This window comes from Acinonyx jubatus, chromosome B4 (genome assembly GCF_027475565.1).
Source record: "Acinonyx jubatus isolate Ajub_Pintada_27869175 chromosome B4, VMU_Ajub_asm_v1.0, whole genome shotgun sequence".
NCBI classification, from domain to species: domain Eukaryota; kingdom Metazoa; phylum Chordata; class Mammalia; order Carnivora; family Felidae; genus Acinonyx; species Acinonyx jubatus.
Genome location: NC_069387.1, coordinates 54792165 through 54817609, shown reverse-complemented (window position 1 = coordinate 54817609; position 25445 = coordinate 54792165). Strand labels below are relative to the sequence as shown.

At 34.6% G+C, this 25445-nt stretch overlaps 1 protein-coding gene across 25 annotated transcripts in view; it reads left to right on the top strand.

Annotated features, from left to right (window-relative positions):
• The window catches only part of C2CD5 (C2 calcium dependent domain containing 5), a 100953-nt gene that overhangs the window by 57362 nt on the left and 18146 nt on the right, over positions 1-25445 (top strand). For all 25 annotated transcript variants that reach the window (XM_027035718.2, XM_027035720.2, XM_027035716.2 and 22 more), the window contains 10 exons: positions 3084-3198; positions 6273-6368; positions 9184-9375; positions 14475-14661; positions 17580-17744; positions 20789-20929; positions 22980-23043; positions 23823-23884; positions 24136-24234; positions 24749-24838. In XM_027035718.2, coding sequence (XP_026891519.2) covers positions 3084-3198; positions 6273-6368; positions 9184-9375; positions 14475-14661; positions 17580-17744; positions 20789-20929; positions 22980-23043; positions 23823-23884; positions 24136-24234; positions 24749-24838 — 1211 coding nt within the window. The remainder of the gene's footprint in view (positions 1-3083; positions 3199-6272; positions 6369-9183; positions 9376-14474; positions 14662-17579; positions 17745-20788; positions 20930-22979; positions 23044-23822; positions 23885-24135; positions 24235-24748; positions 24839-25445) is intronic.

The following is a 25445-nucleotide window of genomic DNA, read 5'->3' as shown; positions in this document are numbered from 1 at the left end:
TTACAGATATAATAAGTAAGGCTGAGTCATAATTACTAAGTGAATATTCTTTGGCTCATCTCTGATATAAATATAATGTAGGCTTTGAAGATAAATTTAATTTTTTCAATATTAAATAAATTGATTCTTAATTTTAATTAAATAACCCCTAAATTTAATAGCCAAAAAATTCATCCTTTGGCTTCTTGCTTATGGTTGTAGATAATTATTGTTGATTCAGTTCCTAGTTTGTGATTAAGTGCTCCCTACTGTATGCTTGCCTTGCTTCCACCTAGACTCTAGGGCCATTACTTTCTGTAACCATTTCAGTGAGCTGCCATAGTTTTCAGTCTGTACTGTCACCTGATCCAAGCATGCGCCAAAATATCCACTGTTTCTGGCTCCTGTCTGCTGAATCTGCTTTGCAAAACCCTTTGTTCTCTGAGCTTTTGCTTAAGCCAAAAACAAAATTTAACAAATTCTTTGGAGTGTGGACATATGCCATTTGCTTCCTTAGCTCCCATGTTGTGTAACTCTTTAGCTTCTATTAAACTTGTAAATACTTTATTAAATACACCAATGGCATCCCCATGTGCAGTTGTGTGGCTCATGTGTCAGAATAAAGGCTGCTTGTGACCTCGTCAGAGGAACATGAATGAATGCTCCACTTGCGCTGCAGTCAGCCCTTTGTTGTGTTGATTTTTTTTTAAATCAGCCACTTATTCTTTCATAGCGTTTGGTTTAATTATCTGATTATTTTATGTGTTACACCAAGGTAAGTTTGATGTAAATAAACTTTGTAATCTATGTGGTTACATGTATTTCATAGTGATTATTATTACACACTTTTCCATTTAGACATGCTGGCCATTTCTAAATAAATATATCCTGAACTGAAAATAAGTAGTTTCCTCCTTTTTTTTTTTTTTTTTTTTTTTTTTTTTTTTTTACTAATTTAAAAAACAGTGTTATGGATTACTTTCTATAAAATTCATTTTAAAACAGAAAAGCTACCATGTATTACTTGTGGCACAGATGTAGGCAAATCTAATGTGAGAAAAATCTGTTTTTATAAAAACATAGTATACAATTATTTGCCTTAGCAAATAATATTTAAACTTCCAGAAAGATATAAAAAGTAAATAGCGGGTTCTACTAGGGTTTTTAAAGAAAAATTAATCTTTATTTTACAATGTTTTTCAGGGAAAATAGTTATTTTCTAAACTGAGTTATATTTGCTATTTTTTGTGATACCTGTTTTCAAAGAATCATAAATAATTTGATAGTCTGAGCAACTACATGAACAGAAGTTTGTCTTACGATAAAAATGCCCTTATTAGGAAACGATGTTAAATAGATGCCCAAATTGGCCTGGAAACATGTATGTCTTAAAAAAAAAAAAAAAAGGATTTGCAAATGTATTTGTGCTATTAATGTCTACATTACAGGGGGAATATGAAGAAATTCTTCAACATAATAGTGTATGTGCAAAATAGGGCCACCTAATTGTCTTACACATTTCTTAATTCACAATATTGATTGCTAACACCATATTGTTGTAGTCTTTTCTATTTCTCTTCTTTATTTTATCTCATACTTGGATCTTTTTCCTCAGTTAAAAAGTCTTCATTTCTCTCTCCTTCCTTCCTTCCTTCCTTCCTTCCTTCCTTCCTTCCTTCCTTCTTCCTTCCTTTCTTTCTTTCTTTCTCTCTTTTCTTTCTTTTTTCTTTTTTTTTTTTTTTTTTTTTTCCTGAAGGAAAGTTTTAGGGTAGCTCTGTCTTGGATCCAAAACTTTAATACAAGAACTGGCTGGCATCATTTGTAGTTATGACATTTATCTCATTTCTCCCTTTTGTTGATCTCCTCCCTGTGGAGGAAACAAAATTACATCATAGAAATGTCTGCTATAACAAGCCTTTTAACCTTTCTTTACTTTGCTGTCTTCAGTATTTTACTAGTGAGTATAATTCTACTTATTCTACTTATTTAAAAAAAACATATTTTGAAAACTGGATATATACTGAAATTCAAAAAAGGAAGTTTTTGGATTGGTTGACTTTCAGTTTTAATAAGTGCCTTTTATGTGGAAAATTTACAAAGAGAGTTTAGCATGCTATTTAGAGTTAAAGTTTTTTCTATACCAAATTGTTCCCAAATGGAATTGGCCACACAAAGAAACAAATTAGGATATGCCCATTATAGACTGTTTCTATTTTTAACATCTTTGCACATAAAATGTTACTATTATTTGCAGCTGCTGTTCACCAGTAGTTTGCAGCTAAATGCAAGTGATTAGGAAGAATGTGTGCCAGATGCTCCATTTATAATGCTCCATTACAAACAATATCGGATTCCTCTGTGTTAAAAAAAAAAAAAAAACCAAAAAAACAAACAAATGCAATGCTGTGATTCTAAGGCATTTTCTTACTTACAGAACCATACATGTAGTTACAGTGTACTGCCTGAAATTTGTCCTTATTTACATTAACCCAATTACTTGTATTAAATTCAACATATTTGCTCTCTTTATTTTAAATTGGCTGGTCCCTTCATTTCTTGTTACTTTGCTTTAGGACCCCCAAGGATGGCTACAGATGGCTTTCTCTTTTTTAACATTGACAAATCTTTGCCTTGGAAAGAACCTAGAATATAGTGGGTTATAAAAAATAGGTACCAGGAAATGAAATCAGAATTTAAATTAAATGTATGGATATGACTCACAATGTTCACTGAGCAAGGTGAGTGAGACATAGAATATCCTCAGTTTTAGGATTAGAGTCTGGAAACTCTGGGTCTACATTTGAAGTTGTATCTAATAAAATATATTCCTATAGATGTCCCCTAAAGTAATAAAGCAAATAAAACTAGTTGGTTTATTTTCTAGCAATCAAGTTTAAAAATGTTAAATTTTGTGAGAAGTAGCATTAAATTAAAATGTTAATAAGCATTTTGAGAAATAATATTTTAAACATGTGAAGTTAGTTTTAAAATCTGTTATAGACTAGTGTGTCTTTGCCTTCCAGAATATGTTTATTTTCAACATTTCTTTCTCATATATACAATGTGCTATTGAGTAGTGAACTGATATAAAATTTATCTTTCAGATGAACCAGAAACTCGAGATGCGTGGTGGGCAGAAATCAGACAAGAAATAAAATCACATGCTAAAGCATTAGGCTGTCATGCTGTAGTGGGCTACAGTGAATCAACTAGCATCTGGTAAATGATAATAACTTGATTTTCTAGATGCTGTAATTTACGGATTGTCATCTAAAAGGTTAAAAAGCTTTATGCAAATATAGAGAAAAGAAGAATTATGGAGTGATCCAGGAGCATGGACTTGGGAGTACATCAGACTGAGGTCCATATGCCATTTTTGCCACTTAATTGCTGTGAAACTTTGAGAAAATAACTCTTCCTCTGAGCCTCAGTTTATACATTGAAATGGAAATTATAACCATCTATCAATTAAGGTTACTGACGAATTAAATGAGAATTGATACTGGCACATAGCAAGTCTTAATTCTAGGCCTACTTTACTCCAGTTTGTGACCCCACTAACTCTTTCTTCTGGGATATTTGCAAACCTTGATCTAATGTGTCTTTAAGGTTTGTCTGTAAACTCTTTTTACCTAACTGCAACCTAATTTTCTTCTGCCAACACATCATCCTTCCTAACTCTGCCGAGTTAGGAAGAGACTTCCATACTCCTAGTTCTCCATTTCTTTTTCTCCTACCTTTCATTTGAACAATCTCTCTTACTTTAAAGTCCATGCCATTCCACAGTTCAGACTTTCCTACCTCCAAAACATTCTTCTGCCTTTCTTAATTCTCTGCTGTCTCCTCCAGTTGAATATGATTACCACCCTTCTAACAGCCTGACTTTGTACCTTCTCATTCTCATGTCCTCCTCTATCCCTCAGCTTTCAACTGTATTTTAGGCTTCATTATTGCTCAAAATGGTTCCCCTTTAAAAATTTGAAACTATAAAATTTCACTCTTGGATCACAACTTGATATTTTTCACTTATCTCATTTGCACATTTATACCTGGTTTGTTTTGGCTTTTATCTTAACCAAGATTTTCCCCAGTTTCTTAGTTGGGCTCTGATTTGACTTGCTGACTGCCATCAATGAACCCTACTTTCAACCCCTTGAAAAGTTTATAATAGATATCATCTAGAAACTGTTTGACCTTTTGCTGCCCACCTTCTATTCTTTTTTTTTCTTTCTCTTAATGTTTATTTGTTTATTTTTCAAGAGAGAGAGGAGAGGGAGCGGCAAAGAGAAAAGGAGAGACATTCCTAAGCAGGCTCCACACTGTCAGTGCAGAGCCCCATGTGGGGCTCGATCTCACCAACCACAAGATCTTGACCTGAGCCAAAACCGAGTCAAACACTTAACCAACTGAGCCATCCAGGCACCTCCACCTCCTATTCTTGGTTAATCCTTACTGTCAACTATTACATGGGTAATTCTCTTGTGCTTGTGGTGGTCATTATTTTTACAGAAAAATGATTAGACTCTGGTATATGTGGAGAGCCATGCTGTTTCATCTTCTGAGGGCCCTTTCTTTTCCTCTGTGGATCATGTGTGGTATTCTTGCACCTTTCTGTCTCCATTGTAGCTATTCTACACTTGTTAAAGTAATAACTTTGTTATGCTTATCCTGCCTTACTCCCTAGTAGATAATCTTAGCTCATTCATAGATTTAGTGTCATATGCTTCCAGGTCATAGGGTTATGGTTTTAAAAGACAAAGTTTTTGTTATTGGTTTCACATTTTACTGGAGAATTATGACAAGTAGAACACATTTTATGGCAGAGATATCCCAGGGTGCTGTGGGGCCCAGAGGGTTGGAGTTTAGAAGTAAGATTGGAAGAAAGGGTTAATGAAGTAACTGAAGCTTAAACTAAATCTCAGGGGATGAGTATGAATTATATAAATGAAGAAAGGAGGCATGAAGGGAGTGTTTAAGGCTAGTAGAGTAGCATGCAGAGAAGGCCAGAGGTGTACATTCAGTGCGGCAGGAAATAGGTCACAGGTAGATGCGGGAGTGTACAGAAATGAGTCAAATTGATTTACGTAGAAGTTTGAATTCACCTGATACAAGCTTCTTTTTTCCCTCCAGACCTCAAAAAATCTTGTGTTTAAATCCCATCTTTACTAATTTTTTTGGTTCTGATCCATCCTATGTACTATTACTGGATAAACTCTTAGAAATGTACTTCTGCTCTTAGAGCTCCTTAATTCAGCACATCAGGGGCTCCACCTTCTTCCTTGACATTCTCAGTGCCCACTTAAACATTTTGAGCCTGGTCTCTCTCTACTCAGTTACAGATCAAGTGACCATTTCTTTCATGTCCTTTCAGACTTCTGGTCTACTTATACTGTTTCCAACATTTTGTCCCTAGGCTGCAACTTTTCTCTTTTGCTTTGTATGATCTCATTCAATAATTTTGTGGATTATTTAAAATTGGTTGATATGTAATAAAGAATTCCAAATAATTCTTTTGAAAGTGAGGTTTTTATCATACATATAATGATGTAGTTTAAGCTCCATTTAGTATATTTTGGGTATTATTTGTTTCAGATACCTTTTGATTATAAACTTTAAGCTATAGGGATATCAATAATTACATAGTTACACTTTTAAAATGATTTTAATGAAGTTTAGTATGCATTTAAAGAGTATTTTAATACAGTTTAATGGTTTATTGCTGAATTCCGCAAAATAATTTGTTACTACTTTGAGATATTCAGTCTTTATCAGGTTTACCATATTTTAAAGGAATTTATTGTCATTAATATTGTGCTTTATCTTTTACAATTTTTTAAGTATAAAGAATTCTTACCCTTTTCATTTTATTTACTTTATTAAAAAAAATTTTTTTTAATGGTTATTCATTTTTGAGAGAGAGAGAGAGAGAGAGAGAGCACAAGCAGGGGAGAGACAGAGAGAGAGGGAGACGCAGAATCCGAAGCAGGCTCCAGGCTCTGAGTTGTCAGCACAGAGCCCGATATGGGGCTTGAACTCACAAATGGTGAGATCATGACCTGAGCTGAAGTCGGACGCTTAACTGACTGAGCCACCCAGGCACCCCACCTTCTTCATTTTAATAACATTATTTTTATTTTTTATCCTAGGATAGGAGATAATCTTATGATATCATTAATATTTGTGGAGTCTAACTTGAATTTAAATTGTCACCCTGTAATCACTTTGATATTTAACATTTTTCAAAGTTAGATTGCCTGAAGATGTTAACTGTTTTATGTTTTTTTCTTTTATAGTGAAGAGGTCTGTATTTTATCTGCATCCGGCACGGCAGCTGTACTGAACCCTAGATTTCTGCAGGATGGCACCGTGGAGGGCTGTTTGGAACAGAGGTTGTCATGGCAGCCTGGCTTATTTTCTATGATGGCAAAGAAGGGAGAGGTTAACTTTTGTAACTTTAGAGCTGGGATAGTTCTTCTGTATGAGAGTGGCTTAATATAGAAATGAGGACCAGGCACTTCACTGCTTTTTGTGTAACCTATAGCAACAGAGAAGTATTGAGTTCTGCACTATATGACACACATTGTTATAATTTTTCTAGTATCTTGGTAAGTTACATGTATAACTATCAGTGAAAGAATTTCAAGTGTATATTTTTTGTTTGTTATAGTATAGAAGTAATTTCCTTTGATTTTTCTCTTCCTTTCCTTTCCCCCTTGTCTACCTCTGAAACAGAAAAAGGTCATGAAACAATTTGCATAAAGAAAATTCATAATTTACAGAACAATTGAAACACTGTATTGTAACAAAATTATATATAAAAGCTTCCTAAAAAGTGAAATATAACTTTAATGTGTATGAAAGAGAAAGTAAAAGTGAAATTATTAGGTAAAATAGATTACTTTTTAGTTTATTTGGTTATTAATCTCTTAATCTGTTAGCTTCCATAAATGTCAAAAATACTTTCCATAAACAGATGAAATTATCAAATATATATATATATATATATATACAGAAAACTATTAGTTTGGTACCAGAGTACCTGAATAATATAAATTTTAATTATCCCTTCACTGTATGCATATTTGCTTCCCTCCCCCTATCCCACCTCCCCCCAGTATTTGTATATTAAGGAAGACAGCAAAAAAAATCTATATGTGATCAAATTTAGTATAAATTTGCAAGTCTCTGTATAACAAAGTTATTCTAGCTCAGGTAGGCACATAGAAGATCTTAGTCGGTTTCTTCTTTAGTTTGTATTAAAAAGGTATTTTGACTGTAATATATTACAGAGCATTAAAAGTCAGCATAAATAGGAAAAAGAAGGTGGAACATTTTAAGGTATATTAAAAGTCAGAGTGTTCTATTTTGAGTTGTTCCAGTGCTGCAATATAGTTCTCTCACGTCAGTGGATTTCATTATTGAGTAGATAGAAGCCTGATTTAAAAATGGCCTTTCCCATGCAGCTTGATTATTTTGGTATTGTGGCTTGGATGGATACAGTGAATTCTCTTATATGCCAATCTAGTGGAACAGATACCATCCCTGTCTATAAAAGAGGAAAATGTCTTTTTTCTTGCTATAAAATTATTTATGCTTACTAGAGAAAATTTGGAAAGTATGGGAGAGTAGAAGGAAGAAAACATTCCCTATAAACTCAGTATTGAGATAATCCCTTCTGTATATTTCATATTTTAAATGCTTCCATGAATTTAAATAGTTTTGTTTTTATGCCTATGATATTGCATCATTTATGTTTGAATTTCTGTGAGGTGTTTAGTTAAAAATTACCCCAGTGTTCAATCTTTTGTGCCCCTTTGTGACACATGGGCTTTGGTTCAAACCAACCAACATTAAAATCTGAGGTCTTCTGCCTTGTATTTTGTGTGACCGAACAAGTCACTTAATATCTCAGGTTGGTTTCAGGCCAAGAAGAACTAGTTTTTGTTGCTCTTTGCTTTTTATTATATTGTGTGTGTTGGGGGGAGGGGGGGGTGTGTTTATGTTTTCCTGCTTAATCTTCAAAAAAAAAAAAAGCCTTTCTGGGTAGATACTGTCATTCTGGTTATATAGAGGAGGCTCTGAGCAATTGAACAACTTGTATAAGATCACACAGCTCTACTTAGCATCTGATTTCCCTGTTGCTTATACCAGAATGCCATCCCAACAAAAGAATAATTAATGTATGGGAGTAATTTGATTTAGGAGGTTATTTTGGAAATTCAGTGCAGTAATGTATACAAGGAATCTGCAGGAAGCCTGACTCCTAGTAGATACAGTATAAGTTTCCTTTCTCTTTTTTAATGTGTCCGCTTGCCAAGTTTCAGCTTCTAACAGGTCACTTTAGATTGGAATGAATTGAGAACCCATATCTTTCCACAGCTCTAGAGGTGTGGCTGTGTGAATGTCTGGAGTTCTCCATGGAGCTTTCTTCTTCCATTTCTGTTTCCCTAATTTCCTCAGATTTGATGAGTGAAAAAAATACCATTCTGAAGTGAATTCATAAGCATTACTACAGCAAACATTTTACTGATTGAGAAGGTTGTGTGTTTACTTGTGGCTTATGTTGTTTGTGAAACACAGGTGTTTCGGTTTCTCAGAAATGTTTAATTCTGACAAATTCTTAAGTCATTGGAAATTAGAAATGTTAGATTATGCCTATTTTTGACTTTTTAAATTAAAAAAATTTTAATGTTTATTTTATTTTTGAGAGACCGAGACGAGTGGGGGAGAGGCAGAGAGAGAGGGAGACACTGAATCTGAGGGAGGCTCCAGGCTCTGAGCTGTCCACACAGAGCCTGACGAGGGGCTCAAACCCACGATTATATTTGTGATTATATTTGGTGATTATATTTGTGTTATATTTGTCAGACAGTAGGAAAATGTCACCCTTATTATCTAACCATTTGTTTTTATGAACTAGCTTCGGAATAATAGTGGTTTTTGTCAGGTGGGATATTCTCAAACGTATGAATTGATGCAATTCAATGGCTATTTGTATAAGTCTTTTCTCTCATATGAAAGTGTATGGTTTTGATTTCATGGTCATTTTTAATTCTTAATAGTCATAGTGGGACTGTCATAACTCTCATAGTGGTAGAAGTTATATAGTTTATACATTAGTACTATATGTATAACATATGCTTTTGAAAAAATGCATAGAATTTTTAAGAATGCTTCATTTTTTATCTTGATGTATTCATATAGGCTAGAAGAAAATTTGCCTGTAGGTTGTGGATTTTGCCACATACCATATGATGAACTGAATATGCCATTTCCAGCTCATCTCACATACTGCTATAACTGCAGGAAACAGAAAGTTCCTGATGTTCTCTTTACAACTGTTGACCTCCCAACAGATGCAACAGTTATTGGAAAAGGTTGTCTTATTCAAGCAAGGTATATTTGTGTAAACAATATTTGGGGTCCCTGAGAAAGTATGAGGTATGGAGTCAAATAGATCTATTTCACATGTCTGCTGTACTGTTTCCTACCTGGCAGGCTGGGCAGTACTATCTGGACCTTGTATTTAGTCACATGGAATATTGGGAGGAAGAGTACCCGTTTTATAAAACTGAAATAAATTTAAATGCAAAAGCAATTTTAAACATTTCAATTCTATACAAATATCTGTTATTATGAAGATTATTAATTAACTTGTTTCAGGCTAGGAACGTGACTCTGCTTTAAGGACATTGAATATGTAATACATTTTAGAAATTTATCTTTTTTCTTTTAAAGAACAATGCTATGTATGGTTTCTTTTACTACTTAATTTAGCTCTTAACAGTTCCTTTTAAAATGTACTGGAGTAGGAAATGCTAAATTGTGGTTGGCATATAGGAAGCAGTGATAACTGTCTAGGTCACTGACAACTGCCAGGCTACCAAATCCATTGAAATGCTTTTCTCTCTTCCTCTTACTTGACATCTCAGCAATAGTAGTAGTCACACAGTTGATCATCTTCTCCTTGATACTCCTTTGACTTCACAGTGCCCCGCCCCCACCCCTGCTTTTTCCTACCTTATGTATAATCCTCAGTGTCCTTGTTGATTCTTCCTCCTTTTCTTAATCCTTGAAGGGCCACGGGTCTGGACTCTCTTCTCAAAGCTCTCTTCCAGGTTGAATTCATCAGCTCCTACAGATGTGCTTTCTATATGTCTGTGACTCCCAGATTTATAACTCTAGTCCAGAACTTTCTTCTGAGCCTCAGACCTATATACTTTCACACCCTATTTTGATGTCTTGTAGGCAACTCATACTTGTTCCATATTGAACTGCTGGCTTTCTCCACTTCTTTCATGTTAGCCTTCTTTATTTTAATGAATGATACCTTGCTCTGTCCACTTTTTATGCCAAATATGGTATTCTTTGACACTGTCCTCTTTCCTAACCTCCCTGCATCAAAGCTATTTTACAGTCATGTTGAATTTTATTTTTGAATGTATGTATATTTTTTGTTTATTTTTAAAATTTTTTAACGTTTTATTTATTTTTGAGAGACACAGAGAGACAGAGCATGAGTGGGGGAGGGGCAGAGAGAGAGGGAAACACAGAATCTGAAGCAGGCTCCAGGCTCTGAGCTGTAAGCATGGAGCCTGACATGGGACTCGAACCCATGAACTGTGACATCAAGACCTGAGCCAAAGTCGGTCGCTCAACCTTGTTGTGAGAGATCAAGACCTGAGCCGAAGTCGGTCGCTCAACTGACTGAGCCACCCTGGCGCCCCTTTAGTTTTTATTTTTAAGTTTATTTATTTATCTTGAGTGAGAGAGGGAGAGAGAGAGAGAATCCCAAGCAGGCTCTGCACTGTCAGCACAGAGCCTGACGTGGGGCTCAGTCTCACGTAAGGCAAGACCATGACCTGAGCCAAAATCAAGAGCCAGAGACTTAACTGACTGAGCCACCCAGGCATGCCTGTATTTCTAATACGTTTACTTTTGCTTTTTTTACTCAATTTCCTCTTACATCTTAGACCTTCCATTTGGGATTGTTTTTCTTTTGCTTGAGGTATAGACTTTAGGCCATTTATTTTGGTGAACTAGTTTTGCTTGTCTGAAAATATTTACTTATCTTTAAAAGATATTTTGGGCTGCCATTTATTTTCTTGCAGCACATTGAAGATACCCTTCCATTGCCTTCCAGATTTTCATTACTACTATTGAGAAATAACCTATTAGATTAACTTTTATTCCTTTGAAGGTAGCTGCCATTCAACCCCAGGCTGTGTGTGAGCTATTCTATGTATTTTTGGTTTTTTGCAATTTCCCTATGAAATGTTAAGTATGGAAGTTTTTATTCAAATTGCTATATATTGGGCTTCTTGAATCTGTAGATTCTTTCATGTGTTTTAGAAAATTTTTAGATATTGTCCCATGTTTCATCTCTCTTCTTGATACTATAATTAAAAATGTTAGACTTTCTCACTGCTTCTTTTATGTATGTTACTTACTTTCTTAAATTTTCTATTTTTGTTTATGCCATATCTTGAATACTTTCTTATCTTTCAGTTCTTTGATTCTCTCTTCAACTGTCTCTAATATTGTAGTAAGTCCAATAATTGGGGCTTTAAATATTTGATATCTATTTTTATTTCTAGAAGTTTTATTTTGTTCTTTTTCAAATTTATTATGTTACAGCCTATGACTGATTCTTTAACTGATAATTTTAATATCTGAAATATTTTTGTATTCTCTTATTTCTGTTCTTTATTATTTATTGTGTTTCATTTCCTTAGACTATGATAGGCTCACTGGAAGTTGCAAAAATGGTACAAACAATACCATTTGTATTGGTGACAGATTCCCGCATTGGTGACATCTTATACAGCCATAGTAGAGTATCAGTAGGAAATTAACATCGGTATAATACTGCTAACTATACTACAGACCTTACTCAGTTTTTATACTTTTTTAAATTTGCATTCATTTATGTATTTGTGTGTACATGTATAGTTCTGTGCAACTTTATCCCACAAACAGATTTGTGTAACCACCACCATAGTGAAGACACAAACTGTGTTCCATCATCACAAAAGAACTTCTTCATGCCATTTCCCTATGTTTATACACCCCACTACCCCTTGCCCTGGTCCTGTGATGCTTTTAAGAAGATTTTTTTTCAAAGTTTATTTATTCTGAGAGAGAGTGAGAGAGAGCACAAGAATGTGAGGGGCAGAGAGAGAGGGAGAGAGAATCCCAAGCAGGCCCCGCACTGTCAGTGTGGAGCCCAACATGGGGCTGGAACCCATGAACCATGAGATCATGACCTGAGCCCAAACTAAGAGTCAGATGCTTAACTGACTGAACTACCTAGGCACCCCAGCTTTTAAGACAATTTGTAAAAATATATAATTTATCCAGCTTTTTGTGTTTGTTTTAGGTAGGAAGGAATAGTGCCCATCAGCAGTTTTCAGAATGTGGTCCCCAGACCAACCAATAGCATCATGATGCTTGAGAGACCTTATAGAAATGCAGATTCTCGGCCTCACTCCAGACCTATTGAATCAGAAACTCTGGGCATGGGGACTAGTAATTGTTTTTTAATGAGCTCTCAAGATGAAGTTTGATAACTACTGGTGTAAATAGCCTGGTTTGCCAGTTTGGGGATCTTTTCCTTCATCTTTACTGCTACCTTTTTAGTCTCAGCTCTCATTGTCACCTAAATTGCTTTTTGTCTGCTATCCCCTCATCAATTCTGTTATCCTTATTCCATTTTCTGTGTAGCAATGTAAATGATATCCTAAAACATAAATTGGATCATGTTACTACTTAAAACCTACCTGGAGTTTGTCATTGCTGGTAGAATAAAATCAAACTCCTTACCATGACCCACAAGCCCCTAACATGATCATGCCCCTGCTTACCTGCACCTTCATCCATATGATTCTCACCCTTGCTCATTTCACTTCAGTGTAGTAGTCTCTTTTTGGCTCTTCTGATATGCCAGCTCCATTCCATATTTGCCTTTTTCCAACGCTCTTGGTTCCATCTTGTCTTTAAGATCCCAGCTCAGGTATCATCTCTCTTGTGAGGCCTTCTCTCTAGTTATTGCCACTCGCTTCACCTACTCCATTTTCTTCAGAAACCTGATTTTTTTTGTTTTAAGTTTATTATTTTTCAGAGATAGAGAGTGCATGCTAGCGGGTGACGGGCAGAGATAGAATCCCAAGCAGGCTCTGTGCTATCAGCACAGAACCCTATGCAGGACTTGATCCCATGCCCTTTAGATCATGATCTGAGCTGAAATCAAGAGGGATGCTTAATGGACTGAGCTACCCAGGAGCTACCCCAGACACTGATTCTTTTAAAAAAAAATTTTTTTTTTAACGTTTATTTATTTTTGAGACAGAGAGAGACAGACAATGAACGGGGGAGGGTCAGAGAGAGAGGGAGACACAGAATCTGAAACAGGCTCCAGGCTCTGAGCAGTCAGCACAGAGCCCGACGTGGGGCTCGAACTCACGGACCGTGAGATCGTGACCTGAGCCAAAGTCGGACGCTCAACCGACTGAACCACCCAGGTGCCCCAGACATCTGATTCTTAAACATAATCCTAGGTTATCTTGTTTCTTTATTTCCACCCCCCTCCCCTGGAGTATAACCATGAGAAAAGGGACTCTTTTGTTTGTTGATGAGTACTCACCACTTAGAATAGTGCCTGGCACATTGTAGATACTCAGGTAAGTTTTGTGTTCTTTTTTTTTTTAATTTATTTATTTTGAGAGCGAGAACATGAGTGAGGGAAGAGCAGAGAAAAAATCCCAGGCAGATTCTGCACTGTCAGTGAAGAGCACAACATGGGGCACAATCCCACGAACCATGAGATATGACCTGAGCTGAAATCAAGTCAGATGCTTAACCAACTGAGCCACCTAGGCCCCAAGTTTTGTGTTCTTTTAATGAGTAAATTAACTTCTTTCCTTTGCTATCCATTCATTGTATGATCACATGGAGTTATAAAACCTAAGATTTTAAATTATATTCTCTAGTGATTTTGATCAATACTTTTTCCATTTCTAGAGATTTTGAGATTTTTATTTATCTTTTATTAAAATAGGACTTTTAGGGGCGCCTGGGTGGCGCAGTCGGTTAAGCGTCTGACTTCAGCCAGGTCACGATCTCGCGGTCCGGGAGTTCGAAACCCCGCGTCGGGCTCTGGGCTGATGGCTCAGAGCCTGGAGCCTGTTTCCGATTCTGTGTCTTCCTCTCTCTCTGTCCCTCCCCCGTTCATGCTCTGTCTCTCTCTGTCCCAAAAATAAATAAACGTTGAAAAAAAATTTTTTTTTAAATAAAATAAAATAAAATAGGACTTTAAGCAAAAGCATACATACACATTGAAAAAAGTGGCAGAAAAGATTATTGATATAACTTAATAAACCCCATTTGACACAAGTCAATGTTTTATTAAGCACACTTATAGAAAGTTTTAAAAATTGGACATTTTATAAGATGATACCAAGAATACTCTCCAGTGACTAAATTATTTTCCTTAACAGGTTATGTCGTTTAAAAAAGAAAGCACAGGCAGAAGCAAATGCCACAGCTATCAGTAATCTGTTGCCATTTATGGAATATGAAGTACATACTCAGCTAATGAATAAACTAAAACTGAAAGGAATGAATGCTTTATTTGGACTGAGAATTCAGATCACAGTGGGTGAAAATATGTTGATGGGCTTAGCGGTAAGTTTAAAAGTTTTGATTTTGTTTCATAATTTCTATAGTTGTAGTAGAATCTGTTTTGTGCAATTCTAAGTCTTTTAAAAAGACTTATCTAGAGAAATGGGCATTAAGACCTTTAAGGGTTGGGGACATTATAAGAAGTGAAAAATCTTGTGATAAGTTTTAAAATATATTATTTTCACCTTTATTTATGAATTATTATTTAAAATTAATAAAATTATGAGGTAAAATTTATTTATATTATTGTATTTTTCTATTCTGACCATAATGTCAGTAGTCAAGTTTCTAAAAATTATCATGTGTGGCTTGTTTAGTTAAGTTGGTTGTCACTGTTCTGGACTTTATTATTTTTTGTGCAAAATATGTTATTTTTTTATGCTAAATATTAGCATTGCTAACAGGGTTTCTTCTTCTCTGCACTGTTAACATTTGGGACTGGAAGACTCTTGGTTGTAGGGGGCTGTCTTGTTCATTTTAGGGTGCTCAGCAGCCTTTCTGGCCTCTACTCACTAGTTGCTAATAGTTTCCCTTCAGTGTGACAACCAGAAATGTTTCCAGACATTACCAGATGTCCTTTAGGGGACAAAATCACTTCTGAGGGGGAGGACCACAATCTTTAGTTGTATGGAGAAAATAAAGCAATACATATGAAACACTGCTTACTGCTTGCTTACTGCTGGACAGAGAATAAAGTTTCATACTGAACGTGTACCTGCGGTCAGCAGTAGAATATGCAATAAAGAATGTGTTTCTTAAGTGCTAATAAATTGTGAGGTGGTGGAAAGCTCTTTATCTCAGCTTTATGTTCACCTAGGCTTCTTACAAAGTGTGTTCTGACTAGAAAGTTGTCTGTGGGGAAAGTAAGAGTTGTCTTTATAAGTAGTCTGAGACCCAGAGAACTGGATGCCTGCAAAATATATATTGACCAGATAGAAACTGATTAACAGTATTTATAGAAGTCCTGTTATACTTTAGACACTTTGCTAGCTAGAATGTTTGTGATACTGGCACTTTTCAAATTGGAATACCCTGCCATCTTTCTGACATGCATAAACATTTTAAGAAATTTATAGAACTTGTGTTTTTTTCTCAGTATGCACTTGCAGATAAAATGCTAACTTATTTCCTGTTCATACATTTACAAATATGTAAATTTTTGCATGTAGGGGATAATTGTGCAATGATGATAAACTAATCAGGTAATCATGATTTTTGACAAGAGAAATTTATAATGATTAATGAAAGTAATCTGATTTATATTAAAATATTTGAGATCTAGATCAACTTGGGAAAAAAGTGTTCATTATAATTCATTTGTCTAAAAACTCACATGCTTAGCAATTACAAATGTATAATTTGGCCTGAACACAATACTAGTTATTGGTGGGTATCTGTGGGAACTAAGCTTGATTTAGATTCAAAGATTTAAAAACACTGTGCCAACCGTATCAAAAACTTCTGATAGTTGTGCCCCAGGAAACTAGCTTGTGGTGCTGGTGTAATTTTTCAGTGCTTGCCTGAAATCTTTCTTTCTTGCTAATCTTTTCCTTCTTGACCACTGGTGACACTCATTATAACTGTTTGAGATTTTGATCTTTGTGTTGTGGTTTAGCCTGTGCATTTAAATCTCAAGGTCCCAAGAGTAGCTTCCTTGATAGTTGATCTCTGATGGACTCTCTGATGATGTCTGATGCCTGCTGGGTTTCTGGCACTGTGGTACCCCAGAAGGAATGCAATATTATCTTTATAAGAGGAGAAAATGGATGCTATGATAGATTGAGACTTGTCCAAAGTGATATGGTTGCATGTACTGGAACCGGATTTCAAATGCAGGCCTGTCTTATTCCAGAGTCTGTTCGCAACCACTCTGAACTGTTGTCTCATTCATGTGGCAGGATGAACATCAGAGACTGGGTCATAGACATAGTCATGGACACTAATGAGCAAAATAGGAGAGAGAGCTTCTGAGGATCAGTCTCATCTACTGCACAGACATCATCATAGAGTATCATACCGTTTTTAGGATGGACTTTCACAAAATTGGCAATTGATTAAAAAGAATAATGATAACGCACACAGTTTAAAATGCACAAATATCCAGACTTAAGAGAAATGTCTTCTCTTGTCTGCATTCCACTCCTTCAGTGTTAACAATTTGACGTTTATACTTACATATTTTTGCTTTGCTTATATAAGCATATTTAACTGTAAATGCACATAGGTGTGTGTGTGTGTGTGTGTGTGTGTGTGTGTGTACATATCATGTTTTGTATTTCCCCTAGTAGTTTTCTAGTACTGATGGCATGTAGTATTGTTACAGGGTCAGGAATTAATAGTCATTCAATTAAATATTTAAAAGAAATCTGTATTAAGTAAAATTTTCTTTCTTGGTAATTATGGAGGTAGGGTGGTATCATGAAAAGTTCTTGGGGTTTAGAGTGAGAAATATATTCATATCTCTTCTCCAAATTTATTGATAGTGTGATCTTGAGTATGTTTCCTATCCTTTCTGAAGTTCAGTTTCTTCACTTGCTTTACAAAAGTTTCCCTTTTATTTTTGCCACTTTAAAGGTAAATTATTTACTCACTTATGAAAAAAATTTATTTTTAACAATTTTTAATCTTTTTTTCTAAACTGGTTTTTCAATGCAACTTATTTTGTACAATCATAAAGTAAAAATTTTAAAGTGCAGTGAAAAGTAAATCCTTCTTTCACTGCTGTCCCCACCTACCCAGGTTTCACACCAAAAGCAACCAATTCCTGTTGCCAGTTATGTTTCTGTGCTCTTTCAACATGTCCAAATGCATGCATTGATGCTAATGATCTTTTTGCCAGTAAGGCAAAGGCAACTTTCCTAATTTAAGGACTGTTATTCTTTAGACATTTTTTCTTATTATTTCTCCATTATTTTTACAAGTCGGCCACAGGTGTGTATTTAGCTGCTTTACCAACGCCCGGTGGTATTCAGATTGCTGGGAAGACTCCTAATGATGGCTCCTACGAACAGCACATATCTCATATGCAAAAGAAGATAAATGACACAATTGCTAAGAATAAAGAATTATATGAAATTAATCCTCCGGTAAGTAAAATAAATTTACATTGTGAATAAGTTCTTGTTTAGGAGTTAATATATTTTTTGAGTTGTCTTATTTTGGACATATTTTTTTTTTTTTTTTCACTGTTGAATTTCGCTCTCCTCAATACTCGTCCTTTTCACCTCCTTTTGCATTCATGCTCAAATGTCTCCTTTTAGGGAGATGACTCTGACTGCCTGATTTGAAAATTATACTCTCCCATCAATTTTTGATACTCCCTAACCCCCTTCTGTGTTTTACTGTTTTTTATTTCTTTTATCTCTGTGTGTGTATGTATAAACACAAAGAAGTAGGTTTTTGATTCTATTAATTGCTTGTTACTCCTAGTAAAATGAGGCCCCCTCGGGGCTGTATTCCTGAGGTCCAGACAGTTCCTCCTAGTAGCCTCTTGATAAATATTGCTGAACAGTTAAATAAATGGTTTAAATGTTCATTTAAATGTTTAAATGTGAAAGATACACCATTTTTCACTTTTTGCTTCTTTTTGAGAATTTTCCTACCAGTCACTTCTGTAATCAGTCTTTTATACCAGGTTTGCAGTAGGTTTCACAGGGCCTCCTTCTCTGAGGACGCCTTACAGTCAGGGTCTGAATTGAAAGAAAGAAGTGTTTGAGTTAGAATGAATCTGTTTGTCTTTACGAGTCTCTGGTAATGAAATACTTCTGCAAAAGGAAAGTATTTAGATAACAACATTATTATTATGGTTTTTATTATTTGATTTTATACACACTATCAAATTTTGGTTGGTTGTCTGGGACAGTGATCTGTATTCTAGCTTCCGACTTACAGCTTTCTAGCAAAGTTGTTAAACTGGGAAGAATTTTAAAGGTATGACCTAGAACTAGCTACACTGCTAAGTGTGGTAGACACTGGTCGCATGTGGCTGTTGAGCACTTAGTGTGTGTATTCTGAATTGAGATGTGCTGTGAGTATAAAATACACATTGGATTTTGAAGACTTACTATGAAAAAGAATGTAAATTATCTCATGAGTGTTTTGTATATTGGTAGTATGTTGAAAATGTAATCTTTTGGATATAGTGAATTAAGTACAATATTTTACTAAAATTTATTTTATTTCCTTTTTATTACCTGTGACTTGCTTTATATGTATGTACTTGTATGTGCTTCTGTGTATGTGCTTCTGTGATAGGGCCTGTTACATATTACTGCACTTACTTTTTACATGTCTTTCTTTAACAATGTGAGCCTTTTAAAGTCAGAGACATATTTAGAAAATGTGAATTAACTCACTTCATCTATTCAATAAATATTTATTGAACTTCTGTTTTAGAAGTACATTTTAGAGGGAATATATCTGTTATGATTCTTAAAATTTCAGCTTATACAGATTTCATGTGTTGAAAAGGACCATATTTCACAAAAGACTACTTAATGGATTTTCTAATATGTCTCTCCTATTTCAGATAGTGAATGAATACCTTACAGTCTTTCAGCATAACCTCTCGGAATTTGACGAAGTCGGTGTAGTAGGCCACTACTCACTTATATTACAATTTTGTCTTTTCAGTTTCTAAGACAATGTATGCCCACACTGAAAATGTGAATCAGTGTGTTTCTTCTCTTACGAAGGTAGCTCCTGCTGCAGTGAATACGCTTTTTTTTCCCTCAATATTGAAAAATCTTTCTATTGCAGGGGTGTAGTACCACTTAAAATGGAGAAAATTCAGTCAACTAAAGGTGTCAAAATACCATAGTTACCCGTGGTGGAACCTCATTACAAATTTAAGATACATTAAATACCAGATAGTTGCTTTTATTAGGTCCAGGACATAGTGAGCAGAGGCATAACCAAATTTTAAACTACTAAAAACATTACAAAGAGAAGAACATTGTACTCAGAGCAAAAGAACTGATCTAGATAGGTTCATCGCTTAAACTAGTTTTCAAACCTGGGCAAACTGCTTTACCTCTGAACTGCAACTCTTTCTCATTGTGTGGTCATTATAATAGGAACCCTGTCAAATTTATACAGGGCAAGTTAATTTGGGGTACAAATAAGAGATATGAATGTGAAATTACTCTATAGGTAGCTATTATGAAAGTGTGGTGGTAGTCATGTAAGGTGTGTGCTAACAATGAGCATTTAAAGGTGTAATTTTGAAAAAAATTTTCTTATATTCCTTGTTTTTTAAAAAACATAGCTCTGTTATGCCAGCAATAGGCTAAGCCTTTTCTATTTGTGCTCACATATTCACACTCTCTTGATAGTGCTTATAGCCAACAGATATTTAGAACCTCTGGTTACCTCTGATCTTTGGCTATACAGTAGGTGAGAGCTTGCAAACCCATATAGGACTGCACCATACACTGACCTCAAAAAAGATTGTTGTTGTAGCTACCAGTTTGTTTAGCTTAACAAGTTGTACAGCAAATCCCTGCATAATATTATGTATTATGTCTGCACACACATACACACATTTATCATATTCCTCATTTTATTATGTGACACTTTGAAAAATTACCACTGGATAAGAAAAGATATAAAAGGTTAGAATTCATCTGGAGAACTACATTTTTAATGATTTCTGGACTGTTCAGTCTTTTAAATATTGGGTAGAAAATACCACATGAACTGGATGGGCTGCCGATTCCCTACTCGTTGTGGTGTCCTCTCTATACACTAGATGTCAGTGTTGCCCTGCTATGTCCATGACAGTCGTGTATGGTTATGGATTAGTGTATCAAGGCTACTAGTGATAAAAGGAAATATCCATGTACTCTCTAAAAGGTTAATTAGTCATAAAAGTTATAATTAAATATAGAGTGTGAATATATTTTACAGATTTTTTTTCTCCACAGATATTTATCTATTAATATAAAAATTTAAAACCAAACTGAAGTGTACAAATACCAAATCATTATGCTGTATACCTGAAGTCAATATAATGTTATATTTCTATTATACTTAAGTAAAAAGAAAGAAGTAAAAGACTACAGTTTACAAAATAACCCCAGAGCTGAAAAAGACAGTCTTATGTGATATAAAGCAATTATATTTCTTTCAGGAGATATCCGAAGAGATTATAGGGTCACCCATCCCGGAACCTAGACAGCGCTCAAGACTTTTAAGATCTCAGTCAGAAAGCTCTGATGAAGTTACAGAATTGGACCTTTCACATGGGAAAAAAGATGCTTTTGTTTTGGAGGTATTACTGCATTAAATTAATTAAGGTTTTTGGAAGATGAGGTGTACATTTTTTACAATCAGATCCTAAATTGATGTGATTTTGTATTATTACAACTGCTATAAATCCATTTAAAAATGTTATTACAGAAATGACCATTGACTTGAAAGTAACAGAACTTGGTAATGTATTTTTTGTTCAACACCAGATACAATAATGCAGGTGATTCTGGAAAAATTAATGGATGGGTTAAAATAAAATGATGCTAAAATTTAAAATAGTAATGATAGATATTGGAGCTATTTTTGTAAACTTGAATGAATTTAAATAAGAAATTAAAATGCTGTTCTTTCACTTACTATAATTATTATCTACTTGCTTCATGTGTTATAACATGTTATTATAATTGTATCCTTTTTACATGTAATATGATAAGTACTGTGAATTCTGAGTGTAGTGTTTTCTTACTGAATTCAGAAGGTATAATTGAACTTTGGTTATGAAAATACACTCAGAACTTTCCTGGAGGATAAATGTGACACAGAAGATATATGGGGCTTCCTCCCTCGCAAATCTGTTCTCTCTGCCCTCCTCTGTAAATGGTTAGCTTTGAAGGATGGTCTTCCTTTGATATTGAAGGAAAGGAAAATAAATGAGGATACACAGAAATGTTCTAGAAAGGTGCCAGTTGAGAGAAAAAATCAGATGCCTTTATTTTAGTAAAGCAGGAAGCTGATGGTAGATTGTGTTGGGATGAGTTTGGAAGTTTGAAGAATCTAGAACAATGCCCATGAATGTGATCAGGATGTCAGCCATGGAAGATGCACAAGCCTGAACTAAGGCGAGGGTGTTAATTTGTAGAAAACTCAAACTGTATGGATGTGTGCCTGTTTCTCATATTTTTCTACAGTCTGAGAATGAAAAAAAAAAATGGAGGTTGGTGAAAGAATATGTCAGGCTAAGGAGGTAAAAGGTTCCAGGGTACTGTTTGGAGTAGTGTCACTCCAGGTGTGCTGTGACTACCTATAGCATCAGCACCATCTGGGATCTCAGAAGAAATGCAAGTTCTGGGGGCCCACTTCAGACCTGGTAAATGAAAATTTCAAGGTACGGCCCAAGAATCTTACTCTTCAGGTGATTCTTAGCATTACCTGAAGTTTGATCTGGAGCATTTATTGATCTTTCTGGTCTTGGATCCTGGCTAAGTAGAGAACAAAAGTGCTTTAGATCTGCGCAGAACTGAGAACAAGGTGCAGATTCATGAAGTAAGAGAAGGAACAGACAGGACACTGTAGTTGGATCTGGGGTGGAATGTTTTGGGGAATAGTGAGTTGAGGTATGGCCATGACAGTGGGTCTCTAAAGTAAAGTTTAAAAATGGTTCTTGAAGTTTCAAGGATAATGTGAGGGGACAGTTGAAGTGTGTGAGAGTCAGACTCCCAACGTGCAGATGAATGTCAGTCTTTGTTTAGCTGGATATTTTCACTATTAATTATTCACAATGAAATATTGTGATATAAGAGAAATGAGGTTTGGAGTTATTTTTTTAGATGTGCCTTTAAATTTATCCCTATGTAAGTCAATGTTATGTATTTATTTATTTATTTATTAAATTTTATCCCTATATAATTCAGTTTTATTTTTTTTAGCCCTATATAGTTCAATTTTAAAGCAGTTTTGTATTTAAGGCGAAAGATCCTGTTTTTTTGAAATTGTTCTTTATTAGCTAATAAAAATAGAAATAATAATTGCTTATGTATCTTTGTAAGCTTTTTGAAACATGCCTCATAAAGGCTTAATTAGAAGGCTGTCTTTTTCTTAATTGAATATACTTTATAATGTGAAATATTTTTTTAGAAGTATTTATAATAATTACTGTGGAGAAATTTACAGATATCAGAACTTTCTTTTTCAAGTTTTGTATTTTAACTTAGGAAAAAATAGCTCCACTTTTCCTTGATTCTTATATTTTCTATTTAGTAAGTAATAAAAACAATGATTTTTTTCTTTTTTTAAAGTTTGAAATTACTATGTATGTATACTTACATAATAGTTCTAATCTTTATTTTCAGATTGATGACACAGATGCTATGGAAGATGTACATTCTCTGCTTACTGATGTTCCTCCCCCTTCAGGTGAGTGGAAGAAACTTTACTTTTGAGATGAGACTAGTTTTATGTATCAGTATTTTAGTTCATAATTATTACAGTAGCAACGTTATTTTAAAGGTTTTATCAGTGTCACATCCTATCATGTGCTTTGCTTCTCCAAGGCTAAAAACATACTTTAAAAATATTTATGTTAGAACTTAGGTGAACTAAGGGGGCACCTGGCTAGCTCAGTCAGTAGAGCATGTGACTCTTTTTTTATTAAAAAAATTGTTTTTTTCATTTTGGAGAAAGAGAGCAAGAGTGGGAGAGAGACAGAGAGAGAGAGAGAAGGAGAGGGAGAAATTCCTAAGGAGGTTACATGCTCAGTGTGGAGCCCCAGAGCTTGACGTGAGGCTCGATATTATGACTCTCGGATCATGACCTGATCTGAAATCAAGAATCTGACACTCAGCCGACTGAGCCACCCAGGCACGTGGAGCATATGACTCTTGATACTGGTTTTAAGTTCGAGCCCCCTACTGGGTGTAGAAATTACTTAAAAATAAAATCTTAAAAAGAAAGAACCACAAAAATTTAGGTGAACTGATTTTTAATCCTTTTATGGTCATACATTAAAAAAAAAAAGAAACCAAACTGATAATTTATTGAGATGGTCTAAAGTCTACTGAAGGTATAGTATTTTAGAAAAAAGAATAAATGGATCTTATAGTTAGAATTCCATGTGATAATTGAAAAATGTTACTCTTTAACATAAAAATAGATGAAGCATTATCATATAGTTTAACTATGATTTATTTCAACAGGCTTTTATAGTTGTAATACAGAAATTATGCCTGGTATAAACAATTGGACATCAGAAATACAGGTAAACCTTTCCGTTTCACAATTTTAAACAAATACAATGTATGTGATTTTAGCGAGTTCCTTCTTAATATATGCTTTTTCTTTGACCTCCTTATTGCAATTAAAATGTTAGCCTTTCTTTTTTTTTTTTTTTTTGGATTAGCCCTTTTCATACTACATTATTTATTACTCATTATTTGGCAGTTTTATCAACTGTTACACTATTTAGTTAAAAATATTAAATGACATGCTATTATATCTCCCCATATTTAGATGTTCACATCAGTAAGAGTAATCCGATTAAGCAGCCTTAACCTGACTAATCAAGCCCTTAATAAGAACTTTAATGATCTCTGTGAAAATTTGCTCAAGGTATGAATCTTTTGACTAACTATATTTTAGTTAAAACTCCAAAGAATTATGAAATTAAAAAAGGAAAGTGTATGTGTTGTCTGGAATATCTTACACAGTTGTGGGCCAAATTATTTTCATTTACATAGTAGTTTAATCTTAACTCTGTCATCTGATAAAATGCTAAAGTTGTCCTCTCCATCTTAATATGCCACACTATTGATGACATATATTTTAAGTTGTTTCATAGTTTTAAGCTTCATATGAATCTATTGTATATACTACATAAATTTTAAAAAAGCCTTTTTTCCTATACTACTTTTTATGACTTATTGGTTATTATGATTAAATCTTATTGTCTGCTTAAATATTTAAAATAATATTCTTAATGTAAGAATACACAAAACAAGTGGACCAGCTTTGTTTTACTCTTTTAAATGTCCCTTTTGCCATAATGCAGTGTGTGGTGAAAAATCAGTTTTTAAAAATGTTTTAATCAAAAGAAATGATATTACTAATATTTCCTATTGTGTAGAGCCTGTATTTTAAACTACGGTCTATGATCCCCTGCTGCCTTTGCCATGTAAATTTTACAGTATCTCTGCCTGAAGATGAATTAATACAGGTAATTAAGATTCAAATTATTATTATTTTTTTTTAATGTTGAATTATTTAGTTTAAGAAAGAGAGTACAAGCAGGGGAGGGGCAGAGAGAAGGAGACAGAATCCCAAGCAGGCTCTGTGCAGTCAGCACAGAGTCTGATGCAGGGCTCGAACTCAAAACCATGAGATTGTGACCTGAGCTGAAACCAAGAGTCGGACGCTTAAGCGGCTAAACCACCCATGCACCCCAAGTTTCAATTATTATTGAAGAAGAATTCTAGCTTTTATCTGATCTGTTTTAATATTATAAACCTGCCATAAGTGAATAAGTATAAAGGATTTTGCTTTATAATATTTTTAAACATATTAGAATGAATCAGTCCATGTATGTTTTATTTTTCTGAACTCTAGTAATCCAAAGGTAGAATCATATGGCTAGCATAGAATGTGTACTTATGTGGGATTTCTCCTGTCCCCATATTTTAGAGAAGGTACTTGAGCTCTTGCAGGAATATCTAGGTTTAGGTACACATGTCAGACTCAGTTGTAGTCTGAATATCTGAATAGTTATTGGCAATTCTGGTTGAGAGTCTTAACCAGGAAAAGCAAATTAGCCAGTTAGTATAAAT